Genomic DNA, 27,968 nt, shown 5'->3' with positions numbered 1-27,968 from the left:
TGCATGGGTAGGGGCCGGCTGGTTTGCCCTGAAGGGTGTCCTGGATCAGGGTGGGGGTCCTGCTTGGGTGCCTGGCCAGCCTGGATGATGGGATGATGGCTGTTTGCAGCTGGTCACACCCCCTTCAGGGTGGGGGTCCTGCTTGGGTGCCTGGCCAGCCTGGATGAAGGGATGATGGCTGTTTGCAGCTGGTCACACACCCTTCAGGGTGGGGGTCCCCACTGGGGTGCCTGGCCAGTCTGGGTGAGGGGCTGAGGGCTATTTTCAGGCTGGTGGGCGAATGAAGCTCCCAGCCTCTTCTTTTTTCTTTTTCTTTTTTTATTCTGGGATTAATTTACCTTCAATAGCTGTCACTGGAGCTGAGAGCAGGCTCCAGCTCTGAGGCCATTGCCAGCTGAAAGCAGGTACCTGGGTTTGTTTAGATTCTATAATTGAAACTCTGTTGCCATCACTGGCTGCTCTAAGCTCTGAGGCCGCGCTGGCTGAAAGCAGGTTTCTGGGGTTTGTTTAGGTTCTATAACTGCAACATTGTTTCATCCGGAGTTCAGAGCTGGGCCGCGGCAGGCGGGGAACATTGACTTCCTCCATCACTGGAGTAAGCAAGCCTCATGTTCATGTTCGCTTCAGCTGCCTGGCTGCTGGCCGCCATCTTGGCTGGCAGTTAATTTGCATATCTCGCTGATTAGCCAATGGGAAGGGTAGCGAAGTTATGGCTAATTACCATGTTTCTCTATTATTAGATAGGATTATGATGCAAATGTAATAGACATCATTTATTACTGATTCCTTATATATACTATTTTAAACATCTTTCCTAAAACATTAAATTATTGTGCTATTATTACCCATAAAAATAAAAACCAAATGAGATCAACAACATAGGGTAACTATACGCTCATATTTTGAACTAACAATAAATTCACCATGTATTTTATTTAAATTTTAAATAATGTTTCTTTTTGCTAAGACAGCTTTTATCGCCATTAGATTTTATTGATTTTTTAGAAATAGAGCTGCTCCACACTGAATCCACTGGTCTTGGTTGCCTCCACATGGAATATCCACGTTGGTTACCACACGATCCCTTTCAGCACTTGTGTAAACAGGCAAAGATATGCAATCATCAGGGGAATATGGGCCGTACACACCCTGTTTAAAAAAAATTAATTTTATTTTTAAAATATAGCAACATACTGTTTGGAAGATGATCATTAGATAACCAAAGAGACAAACACAAAATCCTCCAAATAAGTTTTATTTAAAATTTTATTATGAAGTGTTTTAAAATAAAAATTACTATAATAAACCCCCATCATCCAGCTGTAACACAGAACATTTTATCTATAAATATATACATATGTCTAGAAATAAAACAAAAATATCACAATACTATTATAATATTTGAAAATATCAATTATCACATATCTATTATTTCATTATCCCATAAATTTATTTTTATTAAAGCCACAATTCAAATAAAGCTCATACTAGCACTTTGTTGATATGACTTCTGAATTTATAGGTTTTTCCTTCCTTGAAATTTGCTGAAGAAACTATACCAAAGATTTCACACATTCTGACTTTTATTGGCTACATTCCCATGGTATCATGTTCACCTGTTCCCTGTACTCTTGTAAACTCGATCTGAGCGTAAGCTCATATTCAGATTCAGTTTTTGGCAAAACACTGCATAGGTGGTACTGTATACATGCATCAAGAAGCATATATGTCTGGTTGTCTTCCTTTTTAGATATTAGGAGCCATGGTGATCATTATTACATTCAAGATTACAAAATGATAATTTCACTCTATTATTCCTTCTTCATTTCCAGGCAGGAGTATAGCTATAGATAGGAACTTTTACTTACCGATTTTTTTTTATTACCAAGGGACAATTCATAAAGTTTGGATAAATGCTACCTAATTTCCCTTTATTTATTTGTTTTTAAAACAATGTATTCATTTCATAGTGTACTCTAAGGGTGGTATCTGATTCCCTCCCCTCTCCTTTTTTAAAACATCATTGTGAACTAGTAGATTTGATGCAGCTACTGCTGAGCTTAAATGCAGTGATTATCTTATTGATGTTTAAATTGTCAATCTTTGTGCAGCAGGAACTCTTAAGTTGTCCCTGGGTTTTTTATGTCCTGTCATCTTTAATAGCTTCCTTGCTTTCCAGTATGTCAATATGATGCAAGCTCGTCTTTTATATTTCCTGTCCCAGAACCCAGTTGTTCATACTCTGAAGATCTTTGGTTCTTTTAATGAGAAATAGTATTAGAGATCATAATCTGGGTTCTGAGCTAGAAATGGTCTATCATTCTTCTAGGATTTTTCAGTGACTGGAGATTAGAAATATGAATTTTAAAAAATCACAAGTTCATAATAGTGTTTCTAATTTTAATCTAGGATTAATGTTTTTACTGAACTTATATAATTGTTTTCATCTAATGGAATATTACTTATTTTTTTAGAGTTGGAGCGAAACTTCAAAGTTAAACTCATTTAAAAATTTTAAAAGTGACAAATCAGAAAGCCATAGAGAATTCACCATGGCAACCTAGTTAGGAAGCAGCAAAATTGTCATAGATAGTGCAGTTGAAAAAAAGTTTTGGCATATGAATATTAGCACCTAAATACTCTGTTATTCTGTTGCTTTTCAGAATGGAAGACAATAGCATTTGTGGAAAGAACTCATTTTCGGGCTCTTGAGGACTTGTCTAGGAGCTCCTGGCCTAAGCAGGCTATGATGAAAGAGAGATTACAACACTCGCCCACCTAATGGAATGCTGAAAGAATTGATAATGTATCTAACAGCTCAATATAAAGTAATATTTATCCACATATCTCTAATTCTTTAGACTGCATATACATGCCTTTTCCTTATTCCCTACTAATTTTCAAATCACTAGAAAAAAAATCCCAGCATTTTAGGATCTACTACATGTCACAGATAGCACTAGAATAAAGAGAAATGAAAATCGATTATTTTAAATATTTTCATCAAGAAAAAATATTTTTTTATGTCTAAGTGGGCACTATATGAAATTTCTATTACCTTTTCCAATCCTTTCTCCCTCTCCCTTTCTCTCTTTCAAGTACTGTCTGACTTTTCTGGTTCTTGATATATCAAATTACTTAAGTCCTTTTGAAAACTCATTTATTCCTAACATTCCTAAATCTTAATCTGATTTGCATATAATAAAATTCATTCTTTATGAAGAATCATTGCCCAAATAGATAAAACACCATCTACCCTGAATCTGTCTAATTTCTCTTGGTTTGTATTAAAGATTCTGTCAGTTATTCATGCATTCATTTAACAGTATTTTATGTGAAAAATGCTGTGTCTAGAATTATACAGGCTAAGCATTTCATGTATATTCAGATAGAGAAAATAATAACCTTCTTTGAAGCTTAAAATTTAGCTTAGGAAACAATATATACATGAAATGTATAGTATATAATTTTTGGAAAAATAATTACCTCAGAAAACAAAATACTACTCTGGGATATGTTAATCTAACAAGATTTAATAGAGAGAATCCTGGTTGGGCCTCAGAAAAAAATGTAGGATATGAAGTAAAGGGACTGTTCAACCATTATTAGCTACTGCCTAATCTCTTCCCTCTTCTCCAATTCTGCTTAAAGGGCAAAGCTTTAGGACTCAGAGTTTTCTGTAATTTTTGTAACACCTTAGCCATTCCTGAAGTTAATATCCTAGTGCAGGGTTTCTTTTGAAGTGCTGCTTTTAAATTCTTTAGCAAATAGCAGACAAACATTATATATTTGTTGGACCGAAACTATCTGAATCTATGAGTGACTATTTAAATGCCCAGGAAAAGTCTTAAATTATCTTTTTCTACCACCGGATATTTGCTCTGCTTCCCATAGCTTCCAGGGTCGAAAGTGAAAACAGAAGCATCACATTGAAATGTTCACAGTGCTCTCCCTTTCTCCTCAGGAGACTGTCTCTGTCTCTCTCCATTTTAATGCCAGGCCACTTTCCCTTTAAGTCAGGAACTTAACAGAAATGCAAAGTTGTTTCTTTGTGTATTCACTATCAATTTACTGGTTCAGTGTATACTTCCAAATCTTTTTAAACCTGCTTTGGGTTGTAGGTGTTTCTGTTTGTTTAAAGTGAGGGTAAAAAAATATTTACATCAAAACCTACAGTATTTTAAAAGTAAAACACCGCAATTATTTCTTAAGATTTAGCTTATCACTTCTCAAAATCTCTTAAACGTTATAATCTTCTGTAAAAAAAAGTTGAATAGCCTTGCTCTTAGGTCACCAATTAATAAATTATCACAGTAGTGGAGCTAGTACATGGGCATTCTCACTGTTAGCACAATACCTGTGTTGCTGGAAGTTTCATGAATGTTAACTAAATTACATTCTTATGACACAGAACCTTCTTTAATATGTTTATTAAAGATACTAGGGGCCCAGTGCACGAAATTCGTGCACTGGGTGTGTGTGGGGAGGGAGTGTCCCTCAGCCCAGCCTGCCCCCTCTCACATACTGGGAGCCCTCAGGTATTGACCCCGTCACCTTCCAATCGCAGGATCAGCCCCTTGCCCAGGCCTGGCGCCTCTAACAGAGGCGTCAGGCCTGGGCAAGGGACCCTCATTTCCCCCCATCACCGGTTCTGCCCCCAGCCCAGGCCTGATGCCTCTGGCCCAGGCGTCAGGCCTGGGCAGGGGACTCCCAGACCCCTCCGATTGCTGGCTCTGCCCCTTGCCCAGGCCTGATGCCTCGGCCAGAGGCGTAGACCCCCATCGCCCTCCGATTGCCTGATCAGCCCCTTGCCCAGGCCTGACGCCTCCGCCAGAGGTGTCAGGCTTGGACAGGGGACCCCCATCTCCCCCCGATCACTGGCTCTGGCCCCCGCCCAGGCCTGAGGCCTCTGGCCCAGGAATCATGCCTCTGATCGCTTGCTCCACCCCCCCGCCCAAGCCTGACGCCTCTGACCCAGGCTTCAGGCCTGGGCAAGGGGACCATCATATGGCCCCAATCCCCGGCTCCGCCCCCCACCCAGGCCTGATGCTTCGGCCAGAGGAGTTGACCCTCATCACCCTCCGATCACCAATCACCGCATCAGCCCCTTGACCATCCTGAGGCCTCTGGCAGAGGTGTCAGGCCTGGGCAGGGGACCCCCAGCTCCCCGTGGTTGCAGGCTCCGCCCCTGCCCCTGCAGGACGCCTCTGGCTGAGGCGTCCGGCTCGGGCAGCGGGGACCTGCAGCTGCAGCGATCGTGGGCTTCGCTTTAGGCCCAGGCAAGGGACCCCTAGCTCCTGGGACTGCCAGCTTCGACGGTGCCCAGCTCCCATCACTGGCTCCACCCCTACTTCCTGCTATCACTGGCCAGGGCGGAAAAGGCACCTGATTCTCCGATCATGGCTGGGGGGCAGGGCAAAGGCGGCCCCAGGGCCGCCTTTGCCCTGCCCCCCAGCTCTTAGCCCCCCCCTGGGTTTCCGATCACTGTCAGTGGCAGGGGGCTTCTTCCTGCTTTCCCTTTCGCCTCCCTGCATTGTGCCTACATATGCAAATTAACCGCCATCTTGTTGGCAGTTAATTTGCATATAGCCCTGATTAGCCAATGAAAAGGGTAGCGTCGTACGCCAATTACCATTTTTCTCTTTTATTAGTGTAGATTACAGACAAAACATAAGGCCCCACTAGGCTGAAATATTTGGATGAAACTAAAAATTTTTATTAATGACTATTAACAAATATATTAAATGCTCAATTAATGCTAAATAGCAGATATACTAGGAAGACTTCAAATAATTCATCTTATAGAACATGTAAACAAGTTAGTTTGATGTAAATAAATTTTAACAATTAAAATCTACATATTCTACTTTATTAAAACAGAAAGTGGCCCAGTTAGCTCAGTCAATAATGAGGCTAACATTTGAAATTTCATACTCTTGCCCATGGGAAAGTAACTTAAAAGTGCATACGTACTACAAATACCAGGCAATAGGCTACTATTTGAAAGAAGACAATGCACTGACAAAGGCACGTGGTGATATTAGGTATCATTTAGCCAACAAATCAAAGAAAATAACAAAATAAAACAAAAGCCAAACAAAAAAATCCCCCAAAAAGAAAACAAAATTACCTAGTTTAATTATGTTAACTATTTTACCAATTTCAACTCAATTTTCCAACAATGAGTATTTTGAGAATTTGTTCTGTCAAGAATGTCATAACAATTTCTTTATTACATTATTTTTTAAAGTGTATTTTGGTAGAGAAATACTTCCCTCATATTTTTCAATAACACGAGTCTAACAACATTGTCTTCATAAATCCTTAAAGAAAAAAATACTACGATGTAGAAAAGACAGTAATTAAAATATTCATTTTTTAAAAATCAGAGTGCACAAAAGGCAGCATATATCTTCTAATATACATGCTGATAATACTAGTATATTAATATATATAAAAGTAATGTATATAGCCCAACTGGCATGACTCAATGGTTAAGTGTCTTCCTATAAACCAGGAGGTCACAGTTCTATTCCCGGTCAGGGTACGTGCCGGGTAGAGGACTCGATCCCCAGTATGGGGCATGCAGGAGGCACCCGATCTATGATTCTCTCTCATGACTGATATTTCTCTCTCTCTCTCTCTCTCTCCCTCTCCCTTCCTCTCTGAAATCAATAAAAATATATTTAAAAAAATAAAAGTAATGTATAGGTTGCTTATGTGAGTGGCTTATGGAATCAATTTATGGTAGTATTTTCCCGGAAATGAAATTTTTTTCTGGAGTTGAACTGTCAATTTTGTGTCTGTTGCATCCAATATTGTGTCTGTTGGGTCCAATATGGTTCAGGCTGGCTGAGGACTCCTATGTTACTCTGGGGCTGCTGAACCCTAATAGCATCCTTTACTGGAAAGATAGAACACAGGCAAACTGACATCCTGTGGAATGTCAAACCAGGGCATCATCCCAGACTGTTCTATAAGATCAGCAGTGTTTCCCTAACTGTAATATGTGGACCAGGAGCTCCAGATGAAGGGTGGGATGTAGGTGCAAAAAAAAAGTGTGTTAGGTAATTTTTGGCACTCTTCGGAGTATTTCATAGTCTCAAACACATCATGAATTTCCAAGGGCAGGAAATACTGTAGTTATTACATTTGTTTAATAACTTAGTGAACAATTTTTCACAAAGAACCATTATGAAATAATGTCATCTAGAATAATTTTTGGGATATATTTTGGAGAAAGTCAATGCCCTTTATGGACAAAACCCCCTAGGGAAACCTTAATTTAGACCTATATTAATTTAACCACTAGCATTGAACTGAAATTAGAACAACTTTAGAATCTATTTCATGAACAAATGATATATAAATAAGTAAGTGTGAGTATAGGTTATATTATCTTAATGAAAATAGAAAAAAAAATCCAAGAATGAATTGATTAACTTAAAACTTGTACCTACTAAAAATATATTACCTGTGGAATCCAGCCCATAAAACAAGGGAGAACTGATGATACACTTGGAGAATCATGCTGATTTTCAGAAAGTCGATTCCCATCAAAACTGCATCCTTCCAGGCACAAGCCACTAACCTGCCATGGAAACACATAAAACATTAAAGTCTGGAGGAAAAAATGGTGGCTGAATAGGCAGACATGTCGCGTACCTCGTCCTGTGGCCAGACTGGAAAGACAAGTAAATCGGAGAACATCCTCCCGGAATTAACAAATTAGACACAGCTGAGGAGACAATTGACAACAAGGAAGGGCAGAGGATGCCTGGAGAACGGTGGGAACAGAGATGTGGACTTGAGAGAGGCAGCCGGCCAGCGGCCCAGGAGGGTGAGGAGGAAGCTGCTTTGCGCCAAAGCTGTGCCCCTTAGCGACAGGTGTAACACTGAATTGTGGAAAGGGAAGGCCACAGGGCTCCCGGCAGCCAAGGAATCAAGCCCACAGCTGTGAAAGGCTGAGCTCGAGGCCTGGAGCAGCACGATGCTGGGGGGAGGGAAACCTGCAGTTTCATTGTTGTTTTGGTTTGGTTTTGTCTTGGCTTTTTAATCTCTAAACCCAACACAGGAATTTTCAATTGCAAACACTCGCCCAAGGCTTGGGCACAGGGAGAAAGACACAGACTTGAGGTTCCTGAGGTGGGGACTAACAACAACAACAAAAAGATTAGCAAATCGCATCCAGTAATATATTAAAAAGATCATACACCATGATCAAGTGTGATTTATTCTGGGGATGCAAGGTTAGTACAATATCCTCAAATCAATAAACATAATACATCACATAAACAAACTGAAAGGCAAAACCACATGATCATATCAATTTATGCAGAAAAAGCATTTGATAAAATCCAATACCTTTTGTGGATAAAAATGCTCAGCAAAGTGGGAATAGAGGGATCATACCTCAACATAATAAAAGCCTTATATGACAAACCTACAGCCAATATCATACTCAATAGGCAAAAACTAAAACCATTTCCCCTAAGAACAGCAACAAGATAAGGATGCCCACTTTCATTACTGTTTGCTACAGTATTGGAAGAGTTAGCCATAGCAATCAGACAAGAAGAAGATATAAAAGGCATCCAAATTGAAAAAAAAAAGAAGTATAATTGTCATTATTTGCAGATGACATAATTTTGTACATAGAAAACCCTAAAGTCTACATAAAAAAAACTACTAGATTTAATAAATGAACTCAGCAACGTAGCAGAATACAAAATGAATACCCAGAAATCTATGGTATTTTTATATACCCATAATGAACTCACAGAGAGAGAAACTAAAAAGCAAACAAACCAAAAACAAAACAAAACAAAACAATCTCATTTACCATTGCAACAAAAAATTAAGACACCTGGGAATAAACTTAACTAAGGAGGTAAAAGACCTGTACTCCCAAAACTACAGGACATTGAAAAAAGATCTAGAGAAAGATATAAAGTGTTCATGGATTGATAGAATCAACATCATTAAAATGTCCATACTACCCAAAGCAATCTATAGATTCAATGCAATCCCATTAAAATACCAACAGTATATTTCAAAGACCTAGACCAAACTCTGCAAAATTTATATGGAATTAAAAAATACATGGAATAGCTGCAGCAATCCAGAGAAAGAACAAAGTTGGAGGGATCACAATACCAGATATCAAGCTATACTACAAAGCCACTGTTCTCAAAGCTGCCTGGTACTGGAACAAGAACAGACATATAGACCAATTGAGCTTCACAGAGAACCCAGAAATTGACCCAAGCCATTATGCTCAATAAATATTTGACAAAGGAGGCAAGAGCATACAATGGAATCAAGACAGTCTCTTCAATAAATGGTGCTGGGAAAATTGGACAGATACATGCAAAAAAAAAAAAAAAAGAGAAACTAGACCACCAACTTTAAAAACACAGAAAAATTAACTCAAAATTGATAAAAGACTAAAACATAAGATGACAAACCATAAAAATCTTAGAAGAATCCATAAGCAGAAAAATATCAAACATATCTCGTAGCAGTATTTTTATGACTACATCTCCCAGGACAATGGAAACAAAGGAGAAAATAAATGGAAGTACATCAAAATGAAAAGCTTCTGCACAGCAAAAGAAACCATCAACAAAACAACAAGAGAGCCCACTGCATGGGCGAACATATTTGCCAATGTTATCTCCAATAAGGGTTTAATATCCAAAATTTATCGGGAACTAATACAACTTAAAAAAAGGAAGACAAACAATCCAACCAAAAAATGGGCAAAGGACCTAAATAGACCCTTTTCAAATGTGGACATATGGAAGGCCATGAGGCATATGAAAAAATGTTCAAAGTCACTAATCATCCAAGAGACAATGAGGTACCACCTCATACCAATCAGAATGGCTATCATCAACAAAGGATAAGTGCTGGCAAAGATGTGGAGAAAAGGGAACCCTTATGCACTGCTGGTGGGAATGCAGACTCGTGCAGCCACTGTAGAAAATATTATGGAGTTTCCTCAAAAAATTAAAAATGAAACTCCCATTTGACCCAGTAATCCCATTCCTAGAAATATATCCCAAGAAATCAGAAACACCAATCACAAAGAATGTATGCATCCCTATGTTCATAGCAGCACAATTATAATAGCTAAGATTTGGAAATAGCCTAAGTGCCCATCAGTAGATGGGTAGATTAAAAGACAGTGATACATCTGCACAATGGAATACTATGCTGCTGTAAAAAAGAAAGAACTCTTATCATTTGCAACAGCATGCATGGACCTGGAGAGCATTATGCTAAGTGAAATAAGCCAGTCTGAGAAAGATAAGGATCACATGATCTTATTCATTTGTGGAATATAATGAACAACATATATTGATGAACAAAAACAGATCCAGAGACATAGAAGCATCGAACAGACCATCAAACCTCAGAGGGAAAAGAGAGGGTGAGAAGGGAGCATAAGAGATCAACCAAATGACTTGTACGCATGCATATAAACATATCCAATGGACACAGACAATAGCGGGGGGTGAAGGCCTGTGCAGGGCGGCAGGGGCGGGCTGGGAGAAGTCAATGGGGGAAAAAGGAGACATATGTAATATTTTTAATAACATTAACGAACTTAAAAAAAGAATACCAAGTAAAGTAAGAATAAAAAGAAATAATAAAAACATAAAAATAAATAAAATAAAATTCTGAGGCATACACAAAAAATATTTTTTGTCAATCTGACCAAAAATATAAAAAAAGAAAAGAAAAAGTCTGAAATGTCAGAAGTGAATGTATTATATCTTAAAGAAAGGTAACACTTTACATTGTAACTACACATTCCAAATAATATAATAACAAATATTGTAGTATTTTGTATGAGAATTCAGAAGACGAAGACCTGGACCAGTGCTTACTGTGAACTTGCTTTAGACTGAATTCTCAATTTTGGTAAAAGTTTTAGGAAAAAATACAAGTTCCATCAGTTATATAAATGCAGAAATATAATGGTAAAAGCCAAAAAATTATTCTTTCTCCAGGAGGGGAAAGAAAAGCATAATTACAGAACAAGAACATGTGTTCCCTGATTGGAATTTTTTTTAAAGAACAGAAAAAAAATTCAGATAATTTGATGCAAATAATTCTTGATATGTCATGCAAAGCTGAAAGAATTAAAAAGGAGAAAAAGTTAATCTTTTTTCAAATTAATCTTAATATAAATTTAAGAAGTTATGAAAACAAAAATATAATAATTTTGGTGATTCCATTTCATATTTGTTTGTGTTCATTCTTTCAGTTTCTGCTGTATTAATCTACCCTGAGTTTATCTAAAAGCAACAAATGTAAAGTCAGTATTTTTTATTCAGAAACAATCTGTTCTCATAAACTTGATAGAAAATATAAACAAATCTTACAAATATTACATAGTACCTAAGTTTTAACATACTAAATGAAAGTATCATAAAATTTAGAGTCACAGTTAACATGTAAAGTTAGTAGAGTTAAAATCATTTTCCGCTATATTACAGTTTGAGAATGGTTTAGGAACAAGGAGGTACTAGGAGAATCTGCCTTGACAGTTTTGAATAGCAAATTTTACAGTTGGATTGCTGTACCATGGAAAAGATAAGCAATTGTTTCTTAGTGAAAGAGCTGGGATAAGAATATAATTGGTTAATCCTTAAATTCAATATTCTTCCTACTATAGCATTGATGTGATGCTATACAGGCCACTTCAAGAGTTTCTCAAGTCATGTTGCTCTTGAAAAAATGTAAATTTAGTGAGTGCCTAGTAATTTCAGTGCAAGAAACTCCCTAGGTAAGATAGTTCTTCTAGAAATTTTATTAAGTTTTAACTCAATTATTTCAGTAAAGCAATTTATAAAAGCAGTCCCTATTGGTAGTGCCACAACTTGACTATGACCTATGCATATTCTAAGATAGAAACTCCTTTCCTGACCAGGAGGTGGAAGGGTTTCTGGAGACTATTTCAATAATTGGCACCACTGTCCATGCATTTGCTTAATCAGACACCTGGGAAACATTCTTGGCGCCTTCTCCTAAACTTCACACATGCCACCAACTACCACTTCCTGCCACATCTAACATTTTCCAATAAATCTGCTCTTTTCTCTCTATATCCTCTATCACTAACCTATTTGAAAATTGCAGTAATTTGCAGATTTAAAGACATTCTTATTGCTGAAAATGCGATGAAAACATATACGAAACTGGTACTATATCAGGAGTGGGAGTGGTATCAACAAACTATATCCTCATTGCTACTGGAATTCTGCATTAAAAGAAGAAATAAAAGCAGATAAACCCCAGATATTACTTTTAATACTGAAAAAAATCATTTAGAGCAGCGGTTCTCAACCTGTGGGTCAAGACCCTTGGGGTCGAACGACCCTTTCACAGGGGTCACCTAAGACCATCAGAAAACACATATATACTTACATATTGTTTTTGTGATTAATCACTATGCTTTAATTATGTTCAATTTGTAACAATGAAAATACATCCTGCATATCAGATACTTACATTACGATTCATAACAGTAGCAAAATTACAGTTATGAAGTAGCAACGAAAATAATTTTATGGTTGGGGGTCACCACAACATGAGGAACTGTATTAAAGGGTCATGGCATTAGGAAGGTTGAGAACCACTGGTTTAGAGGCTATAACACTCCAGGCAAATGGACTTTCTAATATCAAACTCAAGAATTTGGCCAGCTTAACTTCTAGCTGCAACAGGACGAAGCTAAGGAGCCAGCTGTACTAAGTGCAGAAAGGACCCTAAAGGAACAGAGCAGAATGTGAACACCCAAGAGAAAAGCATAAGGAAGTGGGGTATTCAGCCTGGGTTCCTGGCTCAGACTCATAACCAGATAAAGTGACTTCTTCCCAGAAAGGGAGGAGGAAGGGAGAAAGCAGAGGAGCCTAAGAGCATCCACATTAGTAAATCTCTCTCCACACAGAAGAAACAGTGAGAGTGGGAAATAAGAACTCCCCTCTAACAATATATTTAAAATACCTGGAAAACTGCCTGATACATAGTAAATGCTCAAAAGTATTAGCTATTATTGTTCATTAATCTAATCCATCTCCTAATTTCTAGACATTTATAATTACTTTATATAGTGTATCCACTTACGTGAGGCAAAATAAAGGTTTGAGTGGACATTATCTGAAAAATTCTGGTCAAAGAAACTTTTGCCTATAATATTCAATTTGCAAAGTATTTTCCAAAATTACATTAGATCACCAATTTTCAACCAGTGTGCTGCAAGAATTTTAAAACATCTGTACAAATGTACTATTTGGGTCAGATGCAAATCATTAAGTGAAAGGCATCTAAATGTGCATCTCTTGTCATAATATAATTTCCTCTAATTATTTTTGTTTTGCTTAGCTTTCAATTTAACAAAACAGAAACAGAATAAAATCATTAAACAAAACAAAAAATCTATACTCAAATAATGTTAGTCATACTTGAACCTCTGATTAAAACACCTGAAGATTTAAAATAAAGTTTGGTTTTCTTTACAGTTTCAAAACATTTTAAAAGGATAGTGGGGATTAGGTCGGCCACAATTACATAAGTATATTCCAAATAACTGATTACCATAACCTAATCTACTTTGAAAGGGCTGTTCATACATATAAGGTCTTATTCAACTCTTCTCACCTCTAAAGGGGTTAGCAACAGTAATAGTAGTAACTTTGCTCACTAAAAACATAATTAAGCCATTAACTTATTTCATATATGATGTTGCATTTCCTGCATACTTCCGATTTCAAGTTGAATTTAACTTGGATTTAACAGTGAATTTCATGATAAACTCAGTTTTATTTTGATAAGTTATTATATGGCTTTATTTGCCAGAACCCTCCTTTTAAAAATTAAAAAATATGTCAAACACACATAAAATCATAAAAATATTTTAACTATATATTTACTGCTCATTTTTATTAGACTTTAATATGCTTATTCCATATTCCCAAGCAAATAAACCATAATGAATACAGCTGAAGTCCTCTGATATATCTTATCTTTCCTGTTCCTCTTCTGCTCTCAACTGACCCAGTCATTACCCTGAATTTAGTTTTTCATGATTCTTTAATATACATGTATCCATAAACAATAAATAGTATTTTTTTCATTTTTCCAAACTGTATGCAAATGGTAACGTAATTCATTATACTATTTTGTAACCTGCTTATTTCCTTAAGCGAGACTGGTAAGAAGGGCAGAGGCGTGAAAAGGTTGGTCCCACTGTCATGGGTGGTGGCTGAGATTACGGCTATCTCAGCTGCAAAGGCCCTCCCCGCCCCCCCCCCCCCCCCCGAGGAGTATGGGGTCTCACAGCCCTGAGCAGCAGAGCAAGGAAGATGTGCCCACATAACATCTGGTTGTAAGACTGAAGTTCAACAGTCTTCAGTTGGTCATTCAGGTAGATTGTTTTACATTTTAGTTGTAATTCCAGTTTGTTCCTGGGAGTAGGTGAATGTAACTTCCAACTACTCCACTGCCATCTTGTATCTCCTGGTCTATTTTTATATGTTACATTTATATATTCTTTATTATATAGCAAATATTAATTGAATTTTAGAAAAGATAATCAAACATAATTTCAAGATTTGTATCATTTTTTTTACCAAAAGCTTTATTTTCAAATATATTGTATCCCTAAGATTCTTATTTTTGCATTAGAAAAGATTATATTGTGTACAAGTTGTTTCATGCTAAATCTTAATTATGCTGATTTTTCACATAGGTAATACAATCTAATCTATCTCTGTGGGTCTTACACTACAAAGACAGGTGACTTTGAAATTGGAGTTATAGAATCTTTTCATCACAGCTGGCCAAAATATACATTTTAGACTTATAAAAACATTTAAAATTAGTTTACTACCTTAATCTGCAGCTTGGCCTCTTGCAGTCGACCTTTCCATGAAGCTACAAATTTAAGGCTATCCACAGAACAACCCATTGCCCTATAAAAGTAAAGCATCAATTCAGAAAGAAATAATATTCAGGAAGTAGGATATGAAGATAAATACATTTCTATTTATTTAAAATTTTATAATGTACAAATAATAAAATATCTTAAGTCAGACTTCACACTAAGTTCTTAAAGTTAACAGGCTGTGCAAATTCCTTGAGGACAGGGCCTTTATCATTTTTATTTTTATATCCTCCATTTTGACTATCAGCCTCAAATTCAGGCATATGATGGGTGTTGAATAAATGTTATTAGCTGAATGGAAATGTTTATAATGATCCTGAGGCATTATAAATTAAGATCCCCCTGAATAACTAAACAACAACTAAATTTTATCCAATATATTTTTGGAAGTGTTTCTTTTTCCCCTCATTCTATCTTATTAAAAATTATAGTCTACATACAAGATGATAATCCACATGTTATAAAAAAATAATGATCTTAATCATCAAATACTGTTCCATATCAAGAAGCCTAGTTAGCACTGTCCAACAGAATTTTCTGGAAAGATAAAAACATTTTCAAGCAGTCCAAAATGGTAGCTACTAGCTACATGTGGCCATTTCAGCACTTCAAATATGGGTAATATGACTGAGAAGTTACATTTAAAATAATATTTAATTTTGATTCATTTTATTTTAATTAGCTCCATTTGATTTCTGCCTACCATATTGTACACCAAAGATCTAGATAAATAATCAAAAATTTAAAAAAGTTAAATTTTACCTTTTTTAATTCTAATAAACAAAAGTTATGCCTTTTAACGAGTGGTAAACTGAATTACTAAAATTAAGTATTAGGAAATAATACAACTATCTGGATTTAACAATTACTTTATTCACAAGGGAATGCGATCAAAAGTGAATAAAGGAAAGTATAATTACCCTCATGGACAAACAACTATTTCATTTTAATTACCTTGCAGTTTCTTGGCGAAGAGCATTGAGGAATGTGTCTGGGTGGAAGAGTTCTGATAGGTCAAGCGTATCAGAGAGAAGAGCCTGTTTTTCAGCTCTCTCTACCCAGCTCTAAAAATGAAAAAAATACATAAGCATACATTTTAAAACTGTAAATTTGAAAGATAAAGAAATCTATTAATGAATTATTATGCAGAAGTCATTTTCATCTTAAACCTAATGCAGTTTCCAAATGATCTGAAATGATGGGGGGACGGGGAGAGAAAGAATTCCACTGCACATTATGAGCTGTCACAGTTCTGACATAATATCCATTCATCACAACAAAGCTTCCTTACATAACTTTTTCTTGGTACAAATCTACTCAAAATAAAGCCAAAAAATGAAAATTAATCTAAGATACAGGGTTGCAGTTTGGTTGGCAGGTCTCCCATGACGACTCACCTCTCGAATGTGCACAACTGGGTCTAACTCCAGAGTCCCCAGGGTCCCCAAGTCTTGGCAATGCAAACTGAGCTAGGATTCCAGATCTAGATCGGACAGTCAATTTTCCACTTTACTAAATCAAGTATTAAAGTGGAGGGTAACATCCAGGAAGAAGTAGTTTTTTGTTAAATGGTGTTTTTAAGTAGTATTTTCTACTTATCTGCCATTTTGTAAATCAAATTACATTCTGTTTGGAGACATATACATAAAGTATGTTTAATTAGTATAATAAAAATTGTCATTTGGAACAAATAAGAAAAACAACAGGGAATTTTGTGCAACATTTATTATATGCTTTTCATGTAATAACCCAATTTTATGCTTGCTACAACCCTGAAAATTAGTATTAATAAACCATTTCACAATGAGGAAATAGAGCTATGGTGAGCTTAAAGTCGGGCCCAAGGTCATATAGTGAGTAAATGCTGGAGCCAGTTATAAACTCAGGCAGCATTATGTGATTTGCTTTTCTGTAATATTTTCTGGAGGTGCTAATGTGCCCTAAGAGGTAGGTAGCTTACTGGTGATTGCTGAATCAGTCTGTTTTTCAGTTGATGTACAGAGATGATACCGTAAAAACCATGCAGAATTCTCATTTGCTAAGTAACTCATTATGCATGCTTTATACACAGTCTGGGGTGGGGGAATTGTGTTAATTTATCACAGTGTAGAAAGTCTGTGTTTCATGTATTGTAACATCCTGTTATAATACATGTATTTACATCTGTCAGCCAGGTCTAGAATGGGAGAAATTAAAATCACCAAAGCTACAGTATTTGTCTTTTATCTTAATGCATTTGACTAGGTCTCCTACATTGTAGCAAAAATGTTCCTATGTCCTTCCAACCAGTTAAAAATAAGATTTTGAGACTATATAACAGACTTTAGAAAGAGATCTGTTTAACAAAGTATAATTATTTCTTTGTGGATGTTATCCTTTATGATAATAACAGTTCATAAGTATCTATTTTTTGTTTGTTTTAATCCTCACCCAAGGATATTTTTCCATTGATCTTTTAGAAAGAGTGGAAGAGAGAGGGAAAGACAGAGAGAAACATTGATGTGAGTGAGATAAACACATCGATTGGTTGCCTCCTGCAAGCACCCTGACCAGGGCCCTGGCCAGGGAGGAACCTGCAACCAAGCAAGGTACGTGCCCCCGAACGTAGTCAAACCCGGGACCCTTTGGTCTACAGGCTGACGCTCTATCCACTGAGCCAAACCAGCTAGGCCCTAAGTATCTATTTTCAATTAAAGAATTTAAAATTATTTATAGCAAATATTGTTATTCCCTATCAAATAATTTCATTATATTATCTGTCTTCTATTTTAATTACCTAAACATATTCAACAAATATGCTTGCATGACCTATTTTGATTGTATGTAATATTTCTTCCTGTTATTTTAAAACAGTTGTTTTAAAAAATATTTACTCTATGAATATTTCAAATTACACTATTATTTCACTTAAGTCTTTAAAATTAATTTTGAATTCAAAAACTCCAAGAGAGTTTTTGCCAGGAATGGGTGTTCAAATTAATTAAAAATTAGAGCGTGGCTGATAATCAGATTTTTACTTCATTAAAGTTTTAATAATATAATTATTTTCCACAAATAAGAGAATGAATTGAAAATATTAACACAGTGATAGATTGTTTATATGCTTATTGAAACATGTCAGATGGGATCATCCTTAATAGTTATGCAAATTTAAAAACTAAAATATAGTTTTAAAGAAAAGCAAAATGATGCATGATAATGCTCAAATGTTAGTTGCCAGATGAAGAAAATCTTAGTAGGAATGTATAATTAATATATATATATCTAATAGGCAAATTGTCCCCATGGGAGTTTGACCAGGAGACCGATCGCTCGCTATGATGTGCGCTGACCCTCAGGGGGTGGTGTGGAATGAAGGAAGGCCCCAGCTGGGAGCTGGCAGCCAGGGAAGAAAGGCCCCGATCGGCCCTGATCGCTGGCCAGGCCTAGGAACAAGTTTTGTGCATGAATTTCGTGCACCGGGCCTCTAGTATTTCCATAAAGCAATTTGATGAACTGTGCCAAAGCTTTAAAAATAGTCAAGCCATTTTACTCAGTAATTCTTTTTCTTGAAATGTAAATTAAGGGCATAATTAAGAGATTATCACACATGGTTTGCTCATTTAAAATTATTAATAATAGTATGAATTAGAATAATGAGACATCTATATCTATACTAATAAAAGAGTAATATGCTAATTAGACTAGGAGACCTTCCAGGAGACCTTTCAGATGTTCTTCTGGACAAAGGCATGGTGTCGGGGCCGAGGTAGAGGTGGTTAGAGGCCAAGAGGGGAGGGCAGTTGTGGGTGATCAGGCTGGTCGGGGGCGGGGCTGTTGGGGGTAAGCAGACCAGCAGGGGGACAGCTGTGGATGAGCAGGCCAGTGGGGAGGGGAGGTAGGGGCGAGCAGATCAGCAGGGGGGGCCAGTTTGGGGTGATCAGGCTGGCGGGGGGGCATCTGGGGGCAAGCAGGCTGGCAGCGGTGGGGGGGGGGCAGTTGGGGGTGAGCAGGCCGGTAGGCAGAGTGGTTAGAGGCAATCAGGCAGGCAGGCAGGCAGGTGAGCAGTTAGGAGCCAGCAGTCCCGGATTGCGAGAGGGATGTCCAACTGCTGGTTTAGGCCCGATCCCTGTAAACTGGCAGTAGGACATCCTTTGAGGGGTCCCAAATTGGAGAGGGTGTAGGCCAGGCTGAGGAACACACCCTCCCCTGTGCACGAATTTCGTGCACCGGGCCACTAGTATATATATAAAAGCCTAAGCGACCATTACAACCAAATGACCAGAAGGACAGGTAGACCAGTCGCTATGATGTGCACTGACCACCAGGGGGCAGACGCTCAATGCAGGAGCTGCCCCCTGGTGGTTACTGCACTCACACAGCCAACCTCCCATGGCCAGCCAACCTCTCCTGGTCACTCCCTCTGGCTGGCAAACCTCCTGAGGTCCCTCCTCCCACCCTTCCAGCCCTGTCCGGCAGCTGGCAGGCCCCATCCACAGGCCCCCAGGTCCCTGGCTGGCAGCTGGCAAACCCCAGCCAGCCCTAGCCAGCCCGGCCCTGATCAGGACTAGGCGAGATGGCTCTGATGGGCCCTGCTCACTGGCCAGGCCTAGGGCCCCCACCCATGCACGAATTTTGTGCACTGGGCCTCTAGTTATAGAATAATATATTGTAGAAAAGAGAAATTAGCTAATAACAAATATTAGCTAGTTAAATTATGGTACATAAATATAATAAAAATTGCATAACAATAAAAATTCATATTTGAAGAATATTTAATGACACTGTAAAATGCTCATGACCCAATGTATTTACCAGCATGTAAAAATGCATACATAGTATGAATCTAATTATGTAAAAACATTTGAATATGTAGAACTAATATTGAAGAAAGTGTATCAAAATACAGTGGGGCCTTGACTTATGAGTTTAATTCGTTCCGTGACGGAGCTCGTAACTCAAATTACTAGTATGTCAAATCAAAAAGTGAACGAGTGAGACATGTGATGCTGGGCTGATGTTGTGGCGTTCACTGTGACGTTCGCTGCACCAACCAGCGGTGGGGTATCTGAAGCTGGCTTGTAACCCAAATTTTAGCTTGCAACTCAAAGCAAAAAATCGGCCGAGAGACGGCTCGTATCTCGAAAAACTCATTAGTCGGGACACTCCTAAGTCAAGGCCCCACTGTAAATCATTTCAGCTGGGTCTGGCCTACAGCCTATTAATGACGATCTTTACTCACTTATATAATAGCAATTATCCTATATAATAAAAGGCTAATATGCAATTTGTCCCCTCGGGAGTTCAACTGACTGGGAGTTTGACCGCTCGCTATGACATGTGCCGACCACCAGGGGGAGGCGCAGAACAAAGGAAGGCCCCAGCTGGCAGCTGGCAGTGGGGGAAGGAAGGCCCTGATTGGCCCTGATCGCCAGCCATGTCTAGGGACCCTACCTGAGCACGAATTTCGTGCAGTGGGCCTCTAGTTTAGTATAAAAATAAAATGCATTAGTAAACTGATTCTGTCTTACTTTGTTTTAATGCTCTGTGTTCCTTTGGAGAAAAAGTGTTTAAGACAAATAACAAGTAATTTAGATAATTATTGTTCTCAATGTCTTTTATATTCCTGCAACGTTTCTACAGAATTTATTTAGTATAAATTTAGGGGCTTAAGAATCTGGGAATAAATTCATCAAGAATTAAAATCTAATTTATCCAAAATAAAAATAATACAGTTAGTCATTGTTTTGACTGCAGTAAACAATACATTAAAAGTTATTAGAATGTTAATAACTCAAGGTATAACAAGCTTTTCAATTCACTGCATGAATAGATGGCAATAAACTGTAGCTCATCAGCAAGGTAAATTATCAGGAATTATACTGGAATTGAAACCTCAGAATCATTAAACAAATAAAATATTTCTTACTGAAGTTTGTTGTACTAACTTCAAGAAATAGTTGGTATACTACGATAGATCTGCCATTCCTCGAGTTTCATTTTTTCCTAACCTCAAACCTGGTTTATATTATTATTATTTACATCTGTGCATTAATTAGTTTTACTAATTATATTATCTAAACAAAAGAGAAAAAGTAAGTGATCTTTTCCCCCAAAGTTTAGTCTTTTGAGTTTCAATCTTAAGTCATCTTTGAGTAGACTTCTGAGATGAATGAAAAAATCTGTCTGGAGTTCAAAAGACCAAGATGGTGTTGAAATAGTTTCCTGAAGCTCTAATCATTTTGATTATATGGTCCTTAAAAAATAATTTCTTGCCTCATGTACTCCATTAATAAGGTGACCTTGTCTACCAATTTTAGAGAACTGTTTTAAAACATGTCTTGAATACATTGTAGTTAAGATTCTATCCATTAATGGTTGGCTATCCATTTACATTGACTTTAATTCCTCATAGCATTGCTCAATTTTGACTTGTTTTGTGGTTTGACTTTTATATAGCTAAATTAATATCAAATTTTCATTTTGATATATTCTTTGACCCAAGAGTTACTTAAAAGTAGGTATTTAATTTCCAAATGTTTGAAGATTTTCTATAACTTGTTATTTATTTCTATCAGAGAGCATATTTTCTGTGGTTTACATACATTTACGGTAAATTATTCCAGACTAGTTTGATCTATGTGTAGATCTACTGTGGTAAATTTCTGTGTACTTAAAAAGAATGTGTATTCTGCTGTCATTGGTTGTAATCTATAATAATAAAAGGGTAATATGCTAATTAGACTGGACGTCCTTTAGGACAAAGCCAGGGCCGGAGGGAAGCCAGCCCAAGTCCCGATGCCAGAGGGAAGCCGGGGCCGGCAGCCAGGGGAAGGAAGGCCTACTCATGCACAAATTTCGTGCATCGCATCTCTAGTGTTCTATAAATACCAATTAAATTAGCTAATAATGTCTCCAGACCCATCCATACTGTCTCAACGGGTAAGAGATCCTTCCTTTTGCAGCTGTATAGTATTCCATTGTGTAAATGTACCTCAGGTGTTTTTTTTAATCAGTTCATCCACTGATGGGCATGTAGGCTATTTCCAAATCTTAGCTATTGCAAATCAGCTATAAACATAGGGATGAGTATATTCTCTCTGATTGGTGTTTTGGAATTTTTAGAATATACTCCTAGAAGTGGAATCACTAGGTCAAATGGAAGTTCCATTTTTAATTTTTTGAGGAAACTCAATAATGTTTTTCATAGTAGTTGAACCAGTCTGCATTCCCACCAGCAGTGTACTAGGGTTCCCAGTTTATCCACATCCTCACCAGCTCTTGTTCTTTGTTGATTTATTGATGATAGCAATTGTGACAGGTGTGAAGTGATATCTCACTATGGTTTTAATTTGCATTTATCTAACAATTAGTGACTTTAAGCATTTTTTCATATGTCTTCTGGGCATTTGTATGTCCTCTTTGGAGAAGTGTCTATTCCGGTCCTTTGACTATTTTTCAAATGAATTGTTTGTCTTCCTTTTGTTGACTTGTATGAGTACTTTATATATTTTGGATATCAACCCCTTTTTAGATGTATCACTGCCAAATATGTTCTCCAATATAGTGAGTTTCCTTTTCATTTTGATGGTGGTTTCTTTTGCTATTCAGAAGCTTTTTATTTTGATGTAGTTTCATTTGTTTATTTTCTCCTTTGTCTCTCTTGCCCTAGGAGATGTATCTGTGAATATTTTGCTACACAAGACATCTGAAATTTTACTGCCTATGTTGTCTTCCAGGATTTTTATGTTTTCATGGCTTATAGTTAAGTATTTTACCCATTTTGAGTTTATTCTTGTGTATGGTGTAAGTTGGTGGTCTAGTTTCATTTTTTGCATGTGTCTGTCCAGTTTTCCCCACACCATTTATTGAAGACATTGACTTTACTCCATTGTATTTATTGCCCCCTTGATCAAATATTAATTGAGCGTAATGGCTTGGGTTAACTTCCGGGGTCTCTGTTCTGTTCCATTGGTTCATATATTTATTTTTGTGCTACTACTAGGCTGTTTTCATTACAGTGGTTTGCAGTACTTTGATATCTGGTATTGTGATCCCTCCAACTTTGTTTTTCTTTCTCAATATTGCTCCACTATTTGGGGTCTTTTTTGGATCAATGTCGATTTTTGGAGTATATGTTCTAGTTCTGTGAAGTATGCGTTTGGTATTTTAATAGTGATTGTGTTGAATCTTTAGATTGCTTTGGGTAGTATGGACATTTTAATGATGGTAATTCTTCCGATCCTTGTTTATATCTCCCTCTATTTCTTTTTCCAATGTCCTATAGTTGTCCAAGTACAGGTCTTTTACCTCCTTGGTTAAGTTTATTCCTAGGTATTTTTTTTTTCTTGCAATGGTAAATGGAATTGTTTTTTCAGTTTCTCTTTCTGAGAGTTCATTATTGGTGTATAAAAATGCAATCAATTTCTGAATGTTGATTTTGTATCCTGCTACTTTGCATAATTCATTTATTAAGTCTAGTAGTTTCCTGGTGGAGTCTTTACAGTCTTCTATGTGTAGTATCATGTCATTTGTGAATAATGATAATTTTACTTCTTCCTTTCCAATTTGAATGATTTTTCTTTCTTGTCTGATCACTGTGGCTAGGACTTACAGTACTATGTTGAATAAGAATGGTGAAGGTGGACATCCTTGTCTAGATCCTGTTCTTAAGTTTTTTCCCATTGAGTATGAGGTTAGCTATAGGTTTGTCATATATGACCTTTATTATTTTGAGGTATAATCCCTCTATTCCCACTTTGCTGAGAGTTTTTATCAAAAAAGTGTGTTGTCTTCCAATTTGTATATATGCACCCCTATGTTCATAGCAGCTCAATTTACGATAGCTAAGATTTGGAAACAGACCAAGTGCCGACCAGCAGATGAGTGGATAAAAAAAGCTGTTACATTTACACAGTGGAATTACTATGTAACTGTAAAAAAGAAGGAACTCTTACCATTTGCAACAACATGGATGGACCTGGAGAGTACTGTGCTAAGTGAAATAAGCCAGTCAGAGAAAGATAAGTATCACATGATCTCACTCATATGTGGAATCTAATGAACAAAATAAACTGATGAACAAAATAGATCCAGAGACATAGAACCATGGAACAGACTGATGAATTTCAGAGGGAAGGAGGGAATGGGGTTGAGATGGGGGGAAAAGGAGAATTAACCAGGGAACTTATAAGTATATATGTATAGGCCATGGACACAGACAATAGTGTGGCAAAGGCTTGGGAGGGGTGGGTAAGGGGAGGAGCGGGTCAATGGGAAAACAACAACAACAAATAGAACAAAGTGGACATCTGTAATACTTTCAACAATAAAGATAATTTTTTTTTAAAAGGGTGCTGGATTTTGTCGATGCTTTTCCTGTGTCTACTGATATGATCATGTCCTGAAATAAGCCAAGCATAGAAAGACAATTTTTACTTTTTGTATTTGAAACTTTGTTATTAGATGTGTAAAAGTTTAGTATTAAACTCTCTTGAGGACTTGATTACTTTATTACTACAAAATAACCCTCATCTTTGAAAATCATTTTCCTTGATATAGTTGCACAAGCTTTCTTTTAATTAGTGTTATCATTGTATATCTTTTTCCATCTTTTTACTTTTAATTTATTTGTGTCTTTATATTTAAAATGCAATGCCCAGTACTGGCAGGTGTGGCTCAATTGATTGATCAATATCCCATGCACAGAAAGGTTGCAGAATCAATTCTGGTCAAGGCACATGCCCAGATTGCAGGCTTGATCCCTGGTAGGAGGGCATGCAGGAGATAGCCAATCAACAACATCTTGCAATTATATGATGTCTCTCTCTCTCTCTCTCTCTCTCTCTCTCTCTCTCTCTCTCCCCCCTCCCTCCCTCCCTCCCTCCCCTTTTCTATCTCTCTAAAAATCAATAATTTTTAAAAATCTTTAAAGTGCAATGCCCTGATGCCTAATAGCCATAACAGTTAGATTTCATTTTATCAAATCTGACAATTTTTGCCTTTTAGTTGGTAGCTTTGAAAATTAATTCAATGAGTAAAGTTATGGCTTTAATAGTAATATTATCACATTAGTAACATAACATAATTACATAATAGTTATCACAGTAGAAGCCCATGTTCTTACAATAGCACACAAGGCCTTCATTGCCTGCCGCTACCCCAATTTCCACATCCCTCTACCAAATTATAATCTTCTAACCTTTGACTTCTCTGACCATCTTTTCTTTGTTTAGATTCCTTCAGTCACAATGGCCCCCTTTCTCAAAGAACTCTCTGCCTCAGGGTACTTATTCCCTCAGCTTGAAACTTTCTCCTAGCAGGTGCAATTCCCTTACCTCTTCAAGTCTGTTCAAATACCACCCTATCAAAGATGTCTTCCCCAATTCTACCATTTTAACAAAACTAATTTTTTTAATATGTTTTAACTTTACATATAAAACTCTGTATGCTATTAGTGGGAATGAAGGAAAAGAAATCTGTGGTCAAGTTAAGTCAACACCTATTTTTATCACTGATTGGTTTAAGTTTTCATGAAGACTTGTTTGGTGTTGCTTTGGCTTTTGAGAGAGGCTTCAACATTATATGCTTCTAAATACATTCTGATGTTCTTGGCCAGTGGTCGGCAAACTCATTAGTCAACAGAGCCAAATATCAACAGTACAACGAATGAAATTTCTTTTGAGAGCCAAATTTTTTAAACTTAAACTATATAGGTAGGTACATTGTTATTAACTTAATTAGGGTACTCCTAAGGCTTAGGAAGAGCCACACTCAAGGGGCCAAAGAACCACATGTGGCTCACAAGCTGCAGTTTGCCGACCACGGTTCTTGGCCATTCTCATCTCCATCAGATGTAGAGATACTCTGAAAGCTGCCTTAACCAAAGAAATCTCTCTTTGCTCTACCCCACTCCCAGTGTGGACCTAGCAGGCTGGATAAGATTTTGTATTAATCTACATTTGCCCTCCTAAGGCATAGAAATCATATTTGGAAATGAAAACTTGTTTTTATGGTGATTTAACCTTTATTTGTTTTAAACTCTCCATACGGTACTAACCATTTTATGGAATGTGAATGCCAGAATTATCAGAGTAGAACTCCAGCCATAGGAAAATGAGATGATATTTTCTTGTAAGACATATTTTTAGAAATAGTATTAAATAGACTAGGAAATTTCCCTACACACTGATTTATAAACAGAACTTGATATTGCTAAATGGTATTGTAGAAAAATATGTGCACAACATGAACACCGGTATTTATTTCAGTGGAAAAAACTATAGATACCACAGTAATCCCCTCCCTTTGCTTATTATTTCTTTAAACTTTATGTCCTAATTTTTCTACACAATATTAGTATTTTCTTCCTGTTTTAACCCTTGGTATAGTGAGTACAGAACCTGCCTCCACAGGGGTGGGAAAGAACATTTTTGATGGATTTGCAAACTCTAGCATTTGTTAGGCATTCTTTATAGCTGCCACTGGTATCTCAAAAGACTAAGATTTATTCTCTATTTATCAGGCAATTGCAAATAATATAAAAAAGAAAAACAATTAATTCTCAGTATTTTGGGTCCTACTTTATTGGTTATTATCTGGATTGTCAAAAATTTGTGGCAAAAATATTTATCAAAAATGTCAAAATAGCAGAAAAAAACCCAATCCAAATTTTTAACAATATAGGTAAGGAACAAACCAAAAAAACCTCACCCAAATTAATGAGATAATGAAAGCAAATGAAGCATAAATAGTAAACCTAGGTACTTATGAAATTGAAAGCATGTTATATATTTCTCATTGCTTAAAAAAAAAAAAAGTAGCTATGATAAACCTTTTAAGAAGAACAAAGTCTGACCATGTAGTTTAGTAATGAATACAAATTCAGGGACAAATTAACGTCTAATATGAATTTGGTAAGAGCATGATGGATACCTAGAAGGCTTACTTCTTTTAACTCTATAAAGTCCATTGGTCTAATTTTAAAAATCAGAACCACTCTCTGATTGGGTTCTGTTAATGGTCCCTCACACTGTGTAGCTGACTAAAAACAAACAAAAAAACAAAACTGAGAGAGGCTAGTAAGCCCGGCAAGCGGAATGGAGAAACTGAGACACAGTTTGCAGACATCTAGTAAACCCCATCTTCCCTAAACCAAGGACACTTAAGAACAAATGGTTTGCACTTCTCATCCCCAGCCAGAGGGTAATTAGCTTAAATCACCCAACTCAGGGAGACATATAACAGAAATCCAACTAGTGCCATCTGTGCCAACCACACCACGGACAGATGAGGTTAAGGGAATAAATATCATTCTGGTACATCAGCATAAAGCTAATGAGCATTCTATTCAGATTCTCCCCTAAGACCTCCCATAGATGCCCAGCCTTTACACAAGTTCAAAAGTAAAGTCCTAGCCCCTCTTTCCCACCCAGAAGCATGCTCAGCACCTTTCCCTTTCCCCTCTGCTTCCCCATGGACGTGCCTCTCCTAAACTCTAACGGACCCCACGAGGCTTGTAACCAGGGAGCAACCGTCAGCAGCAGATCATCCTGGGCTAAGCCCCTGAACCTGTGCCAAAGGTCCGCTTTTCTCTGACTCCTTACTGAGCCAAAGCAGCCCAGCCTAGGCCCATGTCCCCACCTCGTCCCTCCCCTGTTGCTTCTTGTATCCTAGGCCCTTCCTTATGTCACTGTCTACAGCTTTAATAAACATTCTTTAAATATCACCTGGACTTGTGTTGTGAAATCTTTCCTGCAAAAAGTCAAGAACCGACACGATACCAGATGGCCTTAGGCAGACCCTCTCAGGGCCAGCTCCGCTTTCTGGTAACAAAACCTCAAGCTGTACAAAGGAGCTGAGGGAAACTTCAATATCTAGAACTGTTCTGGAATGAAATAGTTTTTGCTACCTTGTGTATTAACTTAATAGACATGGTCTTAACTGATGAGAAACAAAATATACATTTATCTTACCTTTAAAGAAGAAAATCTTTACTCTTCTTCTACCATTAATATATGCACCTATTAGAATA

The 27,968-nt window shown here is 37.1% G+C and overlaps 1 protein-coding gene across 3 annotated transcripts in view; it reads right to left on the bottom strand.

The window, feature by feature from the left end:
- Positions 1 to 918: 918 nt before the first annotated feature.
- Positions 919 to 27,968, bottom strand: part of DYNC2H1 (dynein cytoplasmic 2 heavy chain 1) — a 300,856-nt gene continuing 273,806 nt past the window's right edge. For 2 of the 3 annotated variants that reach the window (XM_036324418.1, XM_036324417.1), the window contains 4 exons: positions 15,911 to 16,020; positions 14,903 to 14,984; positions 7,475 to 7,591; positions 991 to 1,149 (listed from right to left, as the gene is read on the bottom strand). In XM_036324418.1, the coding sequence (XP_036180311.1) occupies positions 991 to 1,149; positions 7,475 to 7,591; positions 14,903 to 14,984; positions 15,911 to 16,020 (468 nt within the window). Of the gene's footprint in view, positions 1,150 to 7,474; positions 7,592 to 14,902; positions 14,985 to 15,910; positions 16,021 to 27,968 lie in introns of all 3 variants that reach the window. The other variant, XM_036324416.1, reaches the window with a different exon arrangement.

This window comes from Myotis myotis, unplaced genomic scaffold, assembly GCF_014108235.1.
Source record: "Myotis myotis isolate mMyoMyo1 unplaced genomic scaffold, mMyoMyo1.p scaffold_m19_p_10, whole genome shotgun sequence".
NCBI classification, from domain to species: Eukaryota; Metazoa; Chordata; class Mammalia; order Chiroptera; family Vespertilionidae; genus Myotis; species Myotis myotis.
The sequence above is the reverse complement of the archived record's forward strand: the minus strand, read 5'-3'. Positions and strand labels throughout refer to the sequence as shown.